The sequence below is a fragment of the Adelges cooleyi genome, unplaced genomic scaffold, assembly GCF_023614345.1.
Source record: "Adelges cooleyi isolate 19-005CV unplaced genomic scaffold, UGA_ACOO_1.1 ACOO_flye_CR_arks_rails_tigmint_CR_PRNA_108, whole genome shotgun sequence".
NCBI classification, from domain to species: domain Eukaryota; kingdom Metazoa; phylum Arthropoda; class Insecta; order Hemiptera; family Adelgidae; genus Adelges; species Adelges cooleyi.
Window position 1 is genome coordinate 628,800 of NW_026095761.1, and position 19,097 is coordinate 647,896.

At 29.3% G+C, this 19,097-nt stretch overlaps 1 protein-coding gene across 2 annotated transcripts; it reads left to right on the forward strand.

The window, feature by feature from the left end:
- Positions 1 to 5,158: 5,158 nt before the first annotated feature.
- LOC126847332 (peroxidase mlt-7-like) lies at positions 5,159 to 15,585 on the forward strand. 2 transcript variants are annotated; one of them, XM_050587472.1, is made up of 13 exons: positions 5,159 to 5,323; positions 9,021 to 9,150; positions 9,526 to 9,715; positions 9,880 to 10,071; positions 12,509 to 12,675; positions 12,743 to 12,938; positions 13,232 to 13,429; positions 13,496 to 13,628; positions 13,762 to 13,912; positions 13,990 to 14,169; positions 14,861 to 15,059; positions 15,153 to 15,255; positions 15,327 to 15,585. In XM_050587472.1, the coding sequence occupies exons 1-13, from the start codon at positions 5,280 to 5,282 to the stop codon at positions 15,385 to 15,387; spliced, it is 1,944 nt and encodes a 647-aa protein (XP_050443429.1). In that variant the 5' UTR covers positions 5,159 to 5,279; the 3' UTR covers positions 15,388 to 15,585. The 2 variants fall into 2 exon arrangements, with proteins under 2 accessions (XP_050443429.1, XP_050443430.1); XM_050587473.1 differs by lacking the exon at positions 5,159 to 5,323 and adding an exon at positions 8,321 to 8,456.
- Positions 15,586 to 19,097: the final 3,512 nt, after the last annotated feature.

Sequence of the window (19,097 nt, forward strand, 5' to 3'; positions counted from 1 at the left end):
AGTAATACTTCATAATAATTTTATTACAAGTGATGAAACTCAAAAGGATACTAGTGAAATTTTGTTCAAAAACAAGTGTTTGATCCTGCAATATGTTTCAATACGATATTTTCATCTTTGCGTTTGTTTTATAACTTTTTGTTTATTATTGAAAAAGATATTGAATATAACCCACAAGATCATCACGAACAAGGGTGCCCTCAGATGAAAATTCAAGGGGAGGGAACCGTCTATGATTTTTTTATGGGTTTTGCGTATTTGGGATATTGGATATATTTTTATAGCTTACAAAAAAAGCTAGGGGGGAGCTGTCCCTCCCTGTCGGTACCCTCAATCATAAATACATTGAAAAAAAAAATTTCTCTCTTGAAATTTCGTAACAGTAACTTATACCCTTTTGGTTTCCACCATTTTATATTAGTAATCAAGTCACCAAATCGTTCTGTACAATTTAAACCTTTTCTTGTATGACTTTAAGTATTATAACTGTACACATGATGCTTATTAAAAATATAACAATCATGTACAGACGGTTCTTTTTTTTGTATTTATTTATCCAAAAATAGTACATAATAATATAAAACCTTATCTTTTTTTTTACACGTGTCGACCTGGAGAAATGTTTAATGAATTGGTTATGTAATAGTTTGGTCAGCCGACATTCTTACAGAGGTTAAACACCCTCTTCGGTACTTTCCACGTGTACTTAGATATATTTTAATGAAACGCAGCAGCTGATGTTACCTTCTCATCAATGATAATAATATGTTATAGCAATGAACTATTGTAATCCGATACCCAGTGATATATAACACTTTCTTTAAGTCACTCACACGGTTGTAAGTTGGCAGTAAAACCGGCCTCATTTAAAAAAAAACGGCCAAGGCCCAGGTAGTATTGTATATCATAATGTGATACATAATAACTAATCAACTTTCAGCTCTGGTTTAATCTTATTAATAAAAAATATATAAATAAATATAAGTCTAACACTAATAGACTTCTTAAATAAATTTATAATTTAGTGTTCATCACACAGCAAAAATTATAATATTTTATACTTTTGCTATATTAAAAAATATATTTGCAAATATATTATATTGATGAAAATGTTTGAATACTTTATACTCCCTATTTTACGTATACAAGATATAGTGTTGTATCAATGTACGGAGGTCATTTTTTATTGCCATCAGAGCTATTATTGTTTAATGGGCCATTATATTTATACAATACAAATTATAATTTTCGTATTATGTAATACAATAACAATTAAGTGATTATTACACTATTATGTAATATCAAAATTTTTTTTACAAACCAGTTGAGATTTACTAGGAATGGCAAAATAATGTCATTATCTTCGTTATAACATCATCACAGTATTTTAAGTTAATTTTAATTTTAATTAAATAACCATTACATTTTTTGATTAATTAAATTAAATTGAATGAACTGAATTTTGAATCATAAACATGTGTCATTTATCAGAACGTAAAATACTGGCAATACTACTTGGAAAAATATGATCTAAAACAGGTATTCGTTATGTGAATTGTTATAAACATAAATTATAAAATAAAACTTTAAGTAATAATATGATGTATTATTGCTTCTCTATTCTCATCTCACTTAATTCTCCCCTTACTGTTTTACACGACGAACTTACTATAGTATGTAATTTTTCCCCTCTTCTTTTTCATTGTCCTACTCTTCTAACAGAAATAAGCTTTTTAACATTTTTTCAACTGAGGGTAAAAACAATTCCAACCCATCCCTAATACCCTTAATTATTTAATTACCTAGGAACAATTGCAAGTGATAATTATTATTTATTTGTTGTTGTGCTTATTCATATTTTAAGTTAATCCCACATAATACTTTATAAAGTACTGTAACTGTTAAGTCATAATTTTGACTAACAAAAATAAATAAAATTTACAAAAAACTCTTCAAAGTACTCGTATAATAAATAATCACTATCTATAGCCAATAAACTTTTACAACCGTTCAATAAATTCACGTGTTGTATTATAAACTTTAATGGGTTTTTTAATTCGATTTTGACAATTTCATAGTATTTAATCCAGTAACTCGTTAATATTTTAATCTACTTTTACACCACAGCCTTGCGTAGCCTACACTAGAATTATAATTGACCGTTGACTTTTATTCTATTGACAGTCGGATTAGGGACTATATCTAGTTATAAAAAAAACACTAGATTAGTGGCTACATCTGAGTGTAACACTTCAGAGCTCAGGGTCTATAATCCAGAATGACAAGTTAAAGTTGTCCCACTGGTTATTAAACACTTTCAATTATTTTTGACACTATTATTGCCAGCACTTGTAAAAATAAAGTTGCGCACAAAAATGGTCGCAATACTTTTGAAATATAACAATGTCAAAACAAACTTTAAATCATTTTTGACTGCACGTTTGTAATTTATATCAATACATCTATGCAACGAAATTTTATTACCCATCATTTACAAGGTTACCAAAACTATCAAACCGATTACTTTGGTTTTTTGAGATTACGTTTTCATTATTTTCAATTAAATTACAGTTGCAATTATCTTTCTGTCACAGCTGGCGCTTACACATCTTTGTATAGCTATAAAAATAAAGTCATACATTCCCAAGTATTTATCTAGTGTATTATATTATTGTTTCGGCGGTTCATCATAATCTGATAGGTCATCGAATCAAATCAAAAGTGCGTATGGAAAAATCAACCAACTCGTGTTCGTGTCGAAACGTTCTATTTATTATCAAGTTGTGGGTTGTAAAACTAATGGGCTTACCAATGAATTATCAATAACTCGAATAAGTTGGCGAACCGTCTTGTCTTCCGTTTCAAAATATGTTTTTTTGGACACATACATGTGAAATTGGATATTATAAAGAAAATTCAATTCAGATTCGTTTAACTACTTAAGAGGACGTGATACGCCGTAATTAAAGAGTAAAGTAAAGAGACAATTTTTCGTAAAATTGTAATTTAGGTGAGGATTCTTTAATAGTTGTCTTTTTTTTAAACTATCACATTCATTTCTACAGGATTCTGGATTGCAATAATTGTTTTCCCATCAAAAATGCTTTGCAGGAGACAAACTTATGAAGTCACTATTCACAGTAAAATTACCAAACGTTCACAATACAATCCCCTGCAATGAGTGTTTCAGCCAAAACCCGGGTGGGTGACGTCCTCTTAAGGTCAATAATGTATATTCAATAATACCATGCCAGTACATTGGGTTATGATTTAAATAAAAATAGAACTGCCCATGATTTTATCAAAAACATTTTAGTCATGACACTTAAGTCGGATTCCGAACTATATTACCAGAAGTGAAGGTGTCAACTAGAAATGAAGGACAAGGGTGGGTTGCCGACTCCAAATAGTCGGGATAAAGGCGAAGGAGATGAAGAAGTATACATAGAAGTATATACCTTGATATTACAGTTGTTGTAATATCAAGGATAGAGGAATAGATAATTCTTTGTCTAGATGAAAATGTGACAGATTTTTCACGAAGTAACAGTAATTTTGTGTTTTTCCCCGATTTTATGAATAAAAACAGGGGACTTTTTTAATTTTTATTCCTCTCCCCTCCTTTAAAGTACCACCTAGATACTAGACTAGTAAATCTATAGATTTGCTAGTCAAAATAATTGTATTTTATCTACGCGTTAATTATTTAGCCTTGGATATTTATATTAAAAAAAAAATTTGTTTTTATTATATTATTATTATTTTATTTAAACTTCGCAATTACAACTAGTTTAATATTATTCAATGTCATATCCATATACAAATGTACCTACAAACAAAACCTTTTACAAATAACGTAATTCGTTTGTCTTCTTTTGTAAAATATCCAACACTGCGCAAATCAAATTAACATAAACAGATTGATTTTAGCACAGTTTTTTTATTGTATTATATTTGATATGACGCGCAGTGCAAGGATAGCATTTATGAAAAACTCTGAACTGTTAATTAATAATTTATAATTGTAATTTAATGGTTGTATTATATAACAACTCGTCAGATATAATGTTTTGTAACGGTTGATTATCCAAAATAACCATTATGTTATATTGAGATAAAAACGGTCAATGGGACGTATTTATGAAAACTTATTAATATTCTAAAAGAGTATTTACTAAATGAGTGCAAACTGTTATTTAGGCGGTTCGCTGCACAGCAGTACGAAAATTTAAGTTTAGCCTTAAAAAATTGAATACTTCGTCTAAGTAATTTATAAAAAGAAATAGACCAAAATATTATGTTTTGTTAATGACGATTCGACTTTAAATTATCTTCATTAGTAAGGTTACCAATTCAATTTTAATTTGTCATAGATTTGTGTTGGTACTTATTTTTAAAATACCATTCATAATGCACAAAATGAAAAGTTCATATTGATTTTTTTTTAAGTATGATATTTTTCCTAAAAATTCAGGTCATCATAACAAAATAATTCGTGAAAACTAAATCTTTCTAAGTTATATTGAATACGTTTTTTTTTTTTTAATACTGCCAAGCCGTTGTATCTACGTCAATCGTTATGTTTATGAGCCTAATAATTTTGAACCGGTCGATCAAAACAATTTGTTTTCGCTCGAACATGAAAAGATACAAGGTCGGAAAAATTGCTGTGTAATAATAAAATAACTAATATTAAACAATAGACTATTGTTTTCAGGTACATGATTAGAAATCGGTCATTACTCGATTAAGTAAACAGTAGCCTATTAAAAAATAGCAATAATATGAATAATTAAAACGCGGTACTCTTTGATTCCAACTATATTTGTTATAATTAGATTAGATAGTATGCACCTGTTAATTGTATGTACGTATTATATGATATATCATAATACGATATTGTCTAATTATGGATGATCGTAATTTGTTAATAGATTGTAAAATGTTTAGATTAGTCGCATGGAATATCATGATGTTGATTATCTGTGTTTAGAAAAAAATTTAATTTAAATTGTTCGTTCAAATATCGTGTATACTTTTGTTACATAATAATTAACGCATAGCAGTTGTTAGTTACGGTGGGAGTGGGAGGCTGACTGTTCGAAAATGGTAGTACATATGGAAATGACATCAAATGCGTGCCTAACGGTAGATGGTGCATCACATAATATATATCCTTTGACTTATGCGTTATTCATTATTCCTTGTCCAGCGAACCTACGGCTAAGTTGTGTATTCCGTTATTGAACTGCGTTTTCTTGAATACTTTCCATACCGTCATGGTAAACATCGCCAAGCCGAGCGATGTGTTATCTGAAATCGAGTAAGTACTGAACAGTTTGTATTTTACCATTCACTCGTCAGAACGATAATTTCAAAAACATATTATACTGTGATAGATTTCCTACCTACTAAAGTATTGTTTTTTGACGCAATTTCAAGCGGACAAGTTAAAAAAAAACCAAAATGTTAAGATTTATTTTTTGTAGCGGGAGACTCAATATTATTACAACCAACTTAATGTTACTAATTCAAAGTTGCAAAATTTGAGTGCAGAGTGATTTGATAAGGATAAGATACTGATTTTCTCCAAAAACAATTGCAATCGTAATGCCGGAGTTTTTTTTTGAATTTTTTTTTTTTTATTAGTTGGTGTCTTGGGTGCTTGTTTCTTATTATATTTTGAAAAAAAAATTGTATACTTAGATTTTGAAAAAAAAAATTGATGTTTCCATATAGCAACGTTATAGGCGCTAATGGGTTAACTTTTTGAAAATAGAATAATTTGTTGAAAGTTTAAACCAATCGATAATTTTGGATAATAATTACTCTGAAAGTTATTAAAGTTTAAAATTAACGACGGAAGGTGGAGTGCTAACACCAAAGTGTCAAATCTTTGAGGGACATGTATATATATATATATATATATTTTTTTTTTTTATTTCATTAAATATTTGTTTTAAAATTTGATGGTCGTTTTAAAATGTGTTACCCGCAGCGGAGATATGGCGAAAATCGTAGGAAAGTTGTTTCTCTAAAATCCTTAACGGGTTGTTACCAAGACAAACAGTTAAAACTAAAATACTTAATAGACATCATAATTTATTAATTTTTCACCATACACCAGAAAGCTAAATTAACTAAAATAGAGAAAATAAGGCTAATTATATTTTTGCTAAGTAGACCACGTTTTATGTCGAATCTAATATTGAATACATTATTTTTATTTAATAAATACCTATTGAAAATAATACAAATTTTCCCTGTTAAAACACTATTCAAATTAAAACATTTTCCTATCTTTTATCTTTTATCTATTGTTGTATTAATTAAATAACAAGTAAACATAATAAAAATTATCTCAAATAAAAATAGTAAAAGTCATAATTATTTCGGAAGTAATATATTTTATTTAAGTATAAATCAGCAGGGAAATTTTGTATAAGTCAGCTAATTGGCAGTTTCTTAGACAAATAGCGGATATGAAGATTTTAGATATAGAAATAATATTGAAAATAGTAGAGGTTTGACATTCATTGAGCTTGGTGTCAGGTGTGCGTATAGACTATAAAAAGAGTCTAGAGAGTTGTCTTATAAAATAACCGGTTAGGTAGTCTTTGTTTTACCATTTTAATATCATTAAATCGTTACAGTTGGTTGTGTAACAATATTATGCCATATGTTGTAATAAGAATATTTTAATTATTGAATTAGCTAGAATCTGAACTCATATGACCCGAAATCACATTTTTCAAAAAACGCAAAAAGAAATTTAACTTTATAGCTGTTTTCATACTAACGGAAACTTTCTATATTACACCATATTACTTAATACAACGCAAGACACTCATTTTCTCGGGAAATAATATTATAGCATAATATGATTTACTATATGTTATATATATAATTTAGTTCAGAGGTGTAATGAGGGCCTAATATAAAACGGCTAATATAAAATGAATACTCTCTACCAAATTATTATTGTAATTTGTTCGAATCATTAGATAAGCGAAACAAATTTGATTATACGTTATACGTTTATCGCCCGTTGCGATTATCTATTTTTTGTGTTTAACTCTCTGGCGTGTGCTTTAAATACATATATTTTAAAAACTAATTACAATTTTTGTTATATTATGTAATACAAATGATTAGTAAGTACCTAAATTGAAGCACACAGAATGCTATTTAAAAAAACAATGTTTATCTGATTATTATATTTTACTCAGAATTTATAAAAAAAATTGTTTCTTAAACATTCAAATTTTTATGAATTATTATTATAGCTTTTATTAAAACCATCATTTTTTTTTCTATTATTTTGGTCGTAAATAGTATTATTAGTTTTTTCTTGACACTTATTTTTTATAATTTTTTTTTAAGTGTCTTCGGTCGTCAAAAAAATTATTTTAAATCAGTTTCTTATGTAAAATAATCTCAACTTTTTGAAAAAAATATTGAATAATTTGTTGAGTAACAGAGTCATTTAATTTAAGTTCATAAAAAACTTGATTTTTTCGTGTTGTACAAAATATTTTTCTAATATTTTTTTTTAGAAAGCTGAGATAATTTTACATAAGGTGTGTACATTTTAAACTGGTTTCGCCATAAAAACGCCTAAAATTACAAAAAAAAAAAAGGTAAAATTTCATAGAAAAGTAAAAAAATTATCTTATTTTTACAAGTCATAATTATTTAAACTATTCTGATTATTATGTTCGTTTTTCCATGTTTTTCTTTACATTTCTATAAAAATCTCAACTCTTTTTTGTTTTTCTAAGCGTTTTTGTATCAAACATTTTTTTTTTATTTCCCTTAAGTGATTAAAACAATTGTGCCTATTCAATAACATAAAAGTAAACACAGGTCCGTTTACAAAATAAACAAAATTGTTAATTTAAATTTCCCTTTTTTGTAGTAAAAAAAAGTACCGTTAAGGTGTTAGATAAATTTAAAATGTTGACTTATATGTGAGTATATTGTAGTGTATAAAGTACTTACAAACGAAAAAAAAAAATATTTTATAGTAAATTGTAGGAAAATGTGAATTGATGAGTTTGAGTAGAGCGAGGACATGTAAACGCGTTCATGTGAAATTCGAGCGGAGGGAGAAAAATTTTTTTTCTACTTATTTTTGTTAAAAAAAGGGCGTATATCCACGAATTTATTTACTAATGCCCCACTGTGTAATCCATCAAATTGCATTACAGATATATAAACAACTTCTAGCACAAACTATTTATACACACATTGCCTTGTTAAAATATCGGTTACTCCGTTATGGGTAAATAAAGGCGTGGTCGATAAAGTTGTTTTATAATATAAAATAGTTCTATAAACTGGTCTGAACTCTTTAGTCTAGACATTTTTTCCGATGTAGCTTGTATTCTAGTACATGTCGAGCCGTAGCTAGTGTTTGTTTAATTTATTGTTTCCGAAACTATGGAAGAAATACGGTGAGAATTAATATCAATTATCATATTAATCATTTATAGACTATAGATTATAATATCAAGGTTTTATTAGATAATCCCGTGTATGATGAATACACGGATAAATACAAACAAACAGACATGCAAATAATTGCAAGACATTGCTTAACAATTTTTCAATGTTAAGAAAATATTTTTGTAATCTTTCTTTGTCGGCTTTAGCATTTGTGTAAATTAAATATATGACCCGTCAGATGATTAAAAACTCATATTTACACCACAAAAAAGTTATACAGAATTTATAATGAAGAATTGTCAATAAAAATATCTTTATTTTCAACATTAGCGTTGAATTTTATTGTTGCGAATAATTTTATCAAATACAAAATCAATATCATTAAATCGTTTTACACTAACAGCTAACTATTGATTTTTTACAAGATACAACCATAAGCTTCATGTACCATATAATAAGGAAAATCTCGGTAAATAACGACTCTCGATTGAACCAGTTATTGACCGCATTTCGTTTTGTTTAGTGGTTGTGTACTAATATTATATACTAATTTTGTTATGTTTTTTTTTCAGCCCTCTTCTTAGACCTAGAAAAAAATTATCATTTAAGAAGAAATCGGCAATCGTTTTGTTTATCGTGTTTATGATATTGGCCACAGTTTTTATAATATCGTGTATCATATTCAAACCCCCACTAATAAAAGTAAGATTATCACTTGCTATTTATTTATTCTTTTTTTAATCACCAAAGGGCATTTTTATTAAACGATAAGCAACTATTTTTATAAATCTATATTAAAGCTATTTATTTATAATTATTAAATTATTCTCATTGTGGTGCGATATTTATAAGTGTTCACCGGTTAATTATTAATTTCGGTCGCCAAGTGCAATCTTAAAAAAATATGTTTTACCTCAAGTTTCACGTTGAACGTTCGGCAAGACCCGTGATCGTTTTTAAAATGTCCTACTACCTCCTAACTAGTGATAGCCTCGATTGTTGTAGAGTTAACTGTTTCTATTTAATTTTATTTGTTATCCGTAAAATAATATCAAATACGTCTTGTTATTGATTTAGAAAAAACCGCATGTTGTTAGTTTGGCTACTACCAACGACGATTTCTTCGTCAAATGTGCGCCGCTGGTGTCGTGTGATCCGTCTTCGGTGTACAGAAGTATAAACGGATCGTGTAATAACTTGCAAAATCCAGCTTGGGGCGCGTCGTTCACGCCATTTTATCGATTAATCGATGCTGAATTCGACGACGGTAAGAACCTAGGCGCAGCGGCGTTTGGCGACTTTTAGTAAATTAAAATAAACATGTAATATCGAGTTCGATTTCGGTGCCCCGAAGTCAATAATATATTTTCAAATTAATTAAAAAAAATAAATTTGTAGTTTCACGATGAATTTACACTTGACTTTACGCAGGCCATAAGTCTTTTCGACTACAATCAAACGGCGAACCGTTGCCGAATGCAAGAATACTTACAATCACGTTATTCGCCGACAAATACCGACAATGCAGTCATAAGAACAATGAGCTATTAGTGCCGTGGGGTCAGTTCATAACTCATGACATAGCGTACTCGCCTGTCAACAGCGTCGACTCGTCCTTTCCAGGTAAAACAGCTAATACTTATGAGTTAAAAAAAAAAAAAACAAATAATAACGATTTACACCAAAGAGCCTGACAAAATTTCGACTACTTAGGGCGGTCTGATTACGATTCTGTTAAGATATTAGAGTTCTTTGGCTATTTCACTAGGTTATGTAGAAAACGGATTTTTTTTTTTTTGTTTTTTTATTGTAAATATATTATTTTTAATATTGAAAAATTTTCAAATTTAATTTTTCTAACTACATTAAACTGAATTGTTTGAATGAAAATCGGTTACGGTACAGTACCAGTACGATTTACCTATTAAAGTAGTAGTCAAGGAACAAGAATTTTTTTACTGAATTTAAATCGGACTATTTTAAGTAGGCATATTTTTGTCAGGTTTTTAGGTCTGATAAAGCACCAAAATTGCGTTTACTCTTTGAACAATTTCAATAAGTTAAAAATAATACTTTGAGCTTCTACAAATAATTAGATATAATTATTTGACATGGTCGAAGTTTATTAAAACCCATTTTTCTTAAATATTGATTTTAAAAAACTCCTTGAAACCCGTCCGCTTTCAATCCCCTTAATTAAATTATTAAATTTTCGCAATTGCTTACATTTTTTTTTTTAATTAAATTTAGATTACTGTACACTGTAAGCTTATGGCATATAATCACTTTGAAAAATCTGTTTGTGGAAACTATTAAAAGTATAAATTATATAATATTATGCAAACTTGGATAGATTTTTCAAGATGATATTTTAATGTATTTTAGTATAATCATAGTCTAATGATATGAGATAGGGCTGTTGATAATTCATACTACGATATCTATCATTTGTGGACTAAATAATGAATAATATAATTATTTTTGAAAAGTACAAGGCGTTCCTAGTATTATAGTAAAACGTGTTATTCCCACACATCATAAAAATTATACTTACATTTATTTTACTGTATTTTTTAAATATTGTAAACACTTTAGACGGCCTCTACACCTGCGTATTTTTGGTCGAAAACAACTCATTCTACTTCAAACGTACTGCTCCTAAGAATACTCCAATTTAAGTTACCAAAAATCATTCGAATTCTTCATAGCATTTCAAGACGTAGATCGCGGCATAATTTAAAAATTTGTTTTTGTTAATTAATTATTTCAGTTTAAAAGAAGTTAAAAATTGCAGTTTTTTACATTGAAATAGCTAATTAACTAAAAATAATTTTAAAATTGTGCCACGATCGATGCCTTGAAAATTAGTATTATTAGGAACAGTACGTTTGAAGTAAAAACATATGCGTTATAAAATTTGAAAAAAAAATTAATATGAAAATAGATCCTCCTTTTCTATGTTAATATATGTTTTTAACAATTTTAGCTTAATATTAAGTTTTAGTAAAAAATTGCCTATACAACGTGCCTTAATAAATGCAGTCCAACAAATGTTTTGTAAAACACCTAGGTACACTAAATTTTTGAAGTATTCAGTTTGTACTTCACTGAGTGGATTCTATTGTACATACAACTATTTGAAAAATGTACTCGGCTCTAGTGTCATAACTCATAACCCGTTATGAGTATGTACACTACTCGTCAAACTACTTTTTAAGGGTGTCGGTACATATGTACTATGTAGTCACTACCTTTTTTGTGGTAGTTGCGGACATTCGTTTCCTTTTACCTATAAACTGGTTCAAAAAAGATACAGGACAAGTAATGTTGTTGAAGGTTGTAACAGCAAATTGAACAAACGAATGATTAGATCTCGACCAACTTTTTTGAGAAGCTTCACATGGAGACTTGATGTTTGATTGGCGGATTTTGAAGGAATTTTTTGAATATGGAAGGAAAACAATGTTACACGGAATTTGACAGTAGAATTGACAAAACATTGGTGTCATATTGAGAGGACAGAGACTTAAAAAAATCCTAGAAATTCTGTTTTTCACCAAAAACTTTCTTGAAAAAAACCATGAAAAAATATCTGACAAATCTTAATGTAACGAGACGAAATAAATATTCTAAAAATAACTTTTAAACATGCTAGTAAATAGTATATAATATTTATATTAGACGACAAACGATTATTTTTTATTAGTTGATAATTTTTATTTAACTGTCACAGTAACAGATTTACAATGCATTTATAAAAAAAAAAAAAAGAAACATTTTATTTGGAATATAGTCGATATTACACATATTTAATAATGACAAAACATTGTGACGAAATTCCATTCTTTAAGTTTTGTCGGTATAACTATTATATAAATTGAAAAACGGGAAAATAAGTATAACTTGTATTGACTATTGGTCGTGGTACGATTTTCGAACACTAAACTATACTTGACAAGGGGTCGTTTAACGGTCGAATTTACAAGTATGATGTTTTCTAGTCGTTTGGTACCAAAACTAATATCACCTAGTACTGAAAAATAATCATTTACAATTTTAGATACACTAGACCATTGTGACGACGAACCGGCACCAGAGGAGTGCACTGCGGCTATTCGATTAGACCCCCACGATCCGGTTTATGGAAAGTATAAATTACCACTTTTGAAATTCATGAGGTCCGTAACTTCGGATAATTTTAGTTGCCCTCTTGTACCGACTACTGTGGTGAGTTATTCAAATTTTACATTTTAGTCGAAACCGGTGTTTTAGTCAGGACAGTGTCTGTTTACAGCTTAATCAAAACACTCATTACATCGACGCTTCGAACGTGTACGGGTCCGATGAAAAATTGGCTTCGAACTTGCGGCTTTACGACGGGGGTCAGTTACGGTTCAGTGTCGTAGGCAAAGAACAGTATTGTCCTTTCGATACTTCAATCCAAGTTACTAACGCGACGGAAAAATCAACGCCTATTGCGTTCCTAGCAGGTATTTAAAAAATAATATTTATAACTATTGTATTTACCGTTGAGGCAGTGCGTCGTTAAAATTCCACAAGGCGTTCTATGTAGACAATAAAACGTGCATAATAGATGTGTGTTCACTATATTGTGCTTGTCTCCTAGACAGAGCGTTTGCTTTGGATGTTTTTCAACCGTCTTCGGTTTTAAAACGGAATCGAAGTCCGTAGAAGCTGCCACTCATAATATATTTTTAACTTACATCGTGTACATAAACAACCTACAATAACTATAATACTAATGTAGCTACTCGATTTCCAGGCGACGGCAACGTCAATCAAAACTTAGCAATAGCGCTATTTCAGAATCTGTTTTTGAGATTTCATAATTACTTGGCTAACAAGTTGCAATCTCAACACCCATCGTGGTCGGACGAAAAGGTCTACCAAGAGTCTCGTAGGATCGTCGGGGCCGTTAACCAGATTATAACATACGATCACTTTTTGCCTATACTCTTGGGTAAGTTTTATGCGAGTTTATAATATTGAAGTTAACGTTTGTCTAACGTTATATAGCGTATCGCAGGCAAAGATTACATCGATCGGTATGGTATCAATGGCAAAACAAAATACGATTCTACGCTATCTGCAACTATGTCACAAGAAATGACCAGCAGCGCATTCCGTTTAATTCACAATATAATTCCAGCCAAATACAAGTATGTAGAAAACTTTGAAGAAGTACTATCTACTTCTTTAAAATGTTATTAATAAATTCGTTCGTTGAATAAGTGAAAAACGCGTTAACCGATTTAAAATTTACTATAAACGTATGATCTGCACTATTTCCAGTTTCATAGACAGTAACTATACTATGTACGAAGAAGAAGAGCCAAGTAAATTATTTTTAAAACCCGATTCGCTAATCGGTAATGTCGATGGAATATTAAGAGGTTTCGTGGAAACACCAGGACGTGCACCACGTGCATCGTATAATAGATTGGTAATTTTTTATTAGCGGACTCAAAGGTTGTTTTTCAAGTGTTAAATTGCAATTTTTTTTTTTAATTGCCCGTGCAGATCGCAAACATTGTTGTTACTGCTCCGGCCAAAAATATTGTTACCGGTTTCGACTTATTGTCTTACGACATCCAACGAGGGCGTGACAACGGACTTCCACCATACAACAAAATGAGAAAACTATGCGGACTTCGAAAAGTTAATTCTTTTGACGCTTTATCGGATTACATAACAGAAGAGGTAAATATTATGTAAACAATATGGTACTCATAATGTGTAACAAACTACCATGGATTTATTTTGCGTGGCATTCAAACCCATTATCTTTCCAACAAAAATCAGATTCTTTACCTACTAGTTATACAGATAAGCGGTGCTTTACACAAGAACGGTAGTCGATTCTATGCTAAAATTCTTTACACCCGACTAAACATAATTCTTATCTTCAAACCGTTAGATATGAAATAATATAATTGAAAACAAAAAGTTTAAACAGAGTATGTATGTTATTAAAAATGTATGCGTACAAATAAAGGATTGTGGTTTGAATTTTCGGGGGTGCTAAAGTCGTCCCCATAGCACCCCCCTAGTTGCGCCTAAGACCCCCTCATTAAAGTCGCGCAGGTTAAATACTTAACACGGTTGATACATTATTTATTAAAACAACAATTGTTTATAGGCATTACACATAGGCGCAAATACGGGGTAATAGGGTGGGCTCAGCCTCCCCAATGCTAAACATAGCCCCACGGCCCACCAAAAAAATTAGGTAATGCGTATGAATTTTAAAATACAAAAATATATTTACTTATATATATATATATTTAAAAAAAAAATCCAGCCTCCCCCCCCCCCCCGAGTTAAAAATTAAAATTGCGCCTATGGTATTACATTTTTTAGCTTCGATTGTAATATATTTTTTTATTTTTAGAACATTGAAAAGTTGAAATCTATGTACTCGTCTGTGGATGACATTGACTACCACGTGGGGATATTGCTAGAGAAACCGTTAAACGATTCTATGGTCGGTCCATCGGCCGCTTGTGTGATCGCCGATACATTTTATCGACTCAAGAACGGCGACCGTTTCTTCTACGACGTCGAAAATCAACCAGGCAGTTTTACTTCTGGCGAGTACTTAACCGCGCATAAAATGGAAAAACTATGCTGAAATTATTAAACTATATTTTACACGTTGGGCTAATGGAAAAGTATGATTTCAGATCAAATAAAATCGTTGAAGAACATTACATTAAGTCACGTGATTTGCGCTACGTCAAACTTGGAACAAATGCAAAAAGAAACGTTCAGTTTGGTCGATCACGTGTAAGCCGAATAATAATAATATTAATAATTAAATACATAATATTATATTGTATTCGAATTAATTTTTTTAGACGAATAATGAGTTTAAAGCCAAGCTGTAAAAACTACAACATTGACTTATCGCCGTGGTGACGTTTGAAAATTTTACAAATGACGTTGTATTTTTTTACGTTATGTTTTGATGCTGTACATACACCTGGTTCCTACTGCTACTATTGATCATTTAAATGTTTAATTGGTGTTATGTATGATGAAAATTATTGTTGAATTTTTCAAACAGAAGTTTTTTACTTATTTAAAGTATATTATATTTTTTTTATTTTATCGTTATGTTTTGTGTATTTATTTTGTATTTGTATTTCGAGTATAACATTATTATTATTATAGTACGCTAATCGGATATTACTAGTAGCCCAATGGCCAATACTACCGTTTATAGTCAATGGCAATACTATTTTATCATGTTATAATTGAACCGCATACAATTAACAATAAAAAAAAACTGTAAAAATTAAAAAACCTATTATATTACATAACAAACCTATTATTTATTTGATTTTTGGTAGCTGGCTTGACAGCTTTTTGTTCATTGTTCTTTTGTTTGATATATTTTGTGAAAATGGCAGATTGATACCCACTACAATTATTTGTATACAAATATTCATAATTTTTCTGCTAGTGGTATTGACTTAGTAGTGGCTTATTAAATGTGTGAAATGATAAATCGCATGATGAACTTTTTTGATGTTATGTTATAAGGAAGCATTAGTTAAGCATTTATTCTACGTCATTAACTTGCACTTAAAGTTAAAGATGAGTTCATACAGAAATATGAACATGAAATATCATACGAACGTAAGCTTTGGTTATTAGTTTCTAAACATTTAGATTCGATGCCAAGTTTTACAACAATTTATTTTTATTTTTCTCTGTTTTCATGTACTAGATACCAACAAATATCGTTGTATTAAAATTGCTTTTGATAAGTAAGCTGGTTTTAAAAGTAATATAAAATATAAGACTATAGCAACTATTAATATTTTTAATTTATTATGAGGAATTGTAGCTAATACAGTAAATAACATGCACCGTACGATATATCAATATTAGTTTGTATAATATATCCAATACATTTAAACGGTAAACACTTACAAAATAAAAATAAAAGATTATTATAATTTATAAGGTATTTAATTATAATTAAAAGTTATCATTATTATCGTTGCTATCAAGTATCAACTTCAATATACATACTGATAATATTATCATCATTAGCAATATCACAAAAATGATAATTACAGTTATTATCATTGAAATTATCATCACAATCATCATTATAGTCATAATTATTATTACTGTATTTTTATCAATATTATTAAATCATCGTCATTATATTATACATCATGTACCTGATTTATTGTATCATAAAAATCATAATCATCAATATTATTTTAATGATATTAATATACACATCAATAGTTATGATGATTAAGACAATGATAATAATGAAAATGGTAGTTATGACAATCGTAATAACTACAAACAAGAGGCGAACACACGGTAGACCAAGGAACAGATGAAAAGACACTGTGGGAAAAAATGTAATAAGTCTGGTAGCAGGTAGACAATATTATAATGTATTAAGAGGGCGTCGCACCGCCCATTTTTAAGGATTAAAGTATAGGCAATTTTTTACAACATCTTAATTTAAAGGTTTAAAACTGTGATGTGTAATTATTGTGAAGATAAAGAAGGTTGATAATGGTAATAATATTGATATAACGATAAGTATGGTATTGAAAGTAATAATCATGATGACAGATGATAATTAAGATAAGTTTAACCCTTCGTCTGGAGGGTAGTCTACATTTATTTTCGTTTCAACAAATCTCTCACTAAAAATAAATATAGGTATTTTGAAAAGCACTAATTAGTAATTTTAGATTTAAGGTTTAAAGTATCTGAAGTCCTGTTATTGGGTCTCCACCCCCACGGGGGTGTGTTATAGTTTGTAAGGCGAAAATATGTAATTAAATGAAGCGTGTATAAATTGTTTGATACAATAAACGGTGTAGGTGACCCAGAATAATGCCTCACTAGGCAGGTTAGTTAAACGAGGGGGGAAAAAAGTATCCCAAGCCCCCCCCCCCCCGATCTCTACCAATGCAGTGATCATAGATCATATAGTAATAAAACCAAAAATATTTGTTTTGTTATGATTGGCAGACCTGTAATATACACATTATTAGCTAATCTATTTCTATAATCAATACGTAAAATTTACATACAAATTATATACTAAATATTAGTATTGTTTTTGTTTTGCGTTTGTCTCGGATGGAGTGTAGGTACTTAAACATTTTAAAAACTTACTTATAATTACTTACTTAATTGTTTGGGTCAATTTTTATAATATTCTTTGTCTTTCATCCTCCATAAAATTAAACAAGCTCCCTTTAGTGTATTATACTATGTACTTTTTGTTAACTAAAAAGAAACTTTTGAAGATTGTAGGCACAATAAACGTACTTAGTTTTATGTTTTTTTTTAAAGCATTGCAATTATCTTTAACATAAAATATTATTTTTGGTAGGAGTTTTTATAGATTTATAGATTATTTTTCCAAAATAATGGTTTATGATCTTGATATTAGAGTGTGCTTGGGCATACGGTATAACTTTATACCCTGTAGTTCCGCCTATGATTATAAAATAGTTAAACTAATCGACATTTAATTATAATATTATATTCCATTGTCATTATAAAGTCCAAATTAATACTTAAAAATCGTAAAAAATTCGGCCATGACCAAGAGCTTAGCTGATGCCGAATATATTGTTAAAAAAGTCATTTGAATTCTATACAATTAAATTTATAAAATTGTTATTTAAACATACATCGCAAATTAATATGAAATTTATATAAAAAAATGATTTTTAAATATTCTAATAACTAATTTACAATTAACTTACAAAAATTTTACACTAATTTGAAGTTGATAAGATAATGTAGGGACAAGGGGGCCAACTTAATGTACGTACTCCAAGGCAAAATTATTGATACTCAGGTTTACTCGAAATCGACTTTTCTACAATGAAGTCTCTTTTTGCTTTCTGCATCACTTATATATTTTTTAAACTCCACCTTCCCCCCCCCTGACAACTGCCTACCCCACTTGTACTTTCAGGCTGTATAACAGTCCAACTACAGTCATCGCGTTACTAGTTCGTTAAATTAACATCGTTTGTTTTTTGTGAAACGAATATTTTCAATTATATATTGTTCTTTTAGATTTATCTTGTATAGTTTTAGTATAGCGCATGTTTCAAACCAATTTAACCGAATATTCATGTACAATTTTTGAAAGAAATAAAAACGAATCATCATTATGTCTCGTTTGTATATATATATATATATATATATATATGTATGTACAAAGTAATGTGTTTATTTTAAATATAAAGTCTAACCAAACCGGTATCAGACATACTATATATATATCATGGAAAAATAACGTTAGTTAAAACTGGTTTTCTCTGTAAGTGAACCTATAAGCGTCAAGGGACCTCGCATTGTAACATACAAATAAAAATATTGTAATAATACAATATAATAAAATACATAATAATAAGTATTTTTAATTTTTAGACAGATTATTTTAAAGATTTTTAACGAAAGAATAAAATACTAAATCTCACGCACCACAAAATACAATAAACACACTATACAGGATGTTGACAAATTTTAAAAACCCATTTCACATTATAAGAGTAGTGATAGTACTCAGTGTTCACATATCACTTCTCTTAATAAATCTTTCGTCAATATGTCTGAAAATGGCC

Excerpts from the sequence above, each read along its gene's own strand:
- LOC126847332 (XM_050587472.1), top strand. The coding sequence starts at position 5,280 with ATGGTAAACATCGCCAAGCCGAGCGATGTGTTATCTGAAATCGA. Across the intron at positions 14,170-14,860 it reads CGGATTACATAACAGAAGAG|AACATTGAAAAGTTGAAATC; the intron begins GTAAATATTATG and ends TTTTATTTTTAG. Across the intron at positions 15,060-15,152 it reads ACCAGGCAGTTTTACTTCTG|ATCAAATAAAATCGTTGAAG; the intron begins GCGAGTACTTAA and ends GTATGATTTCAG.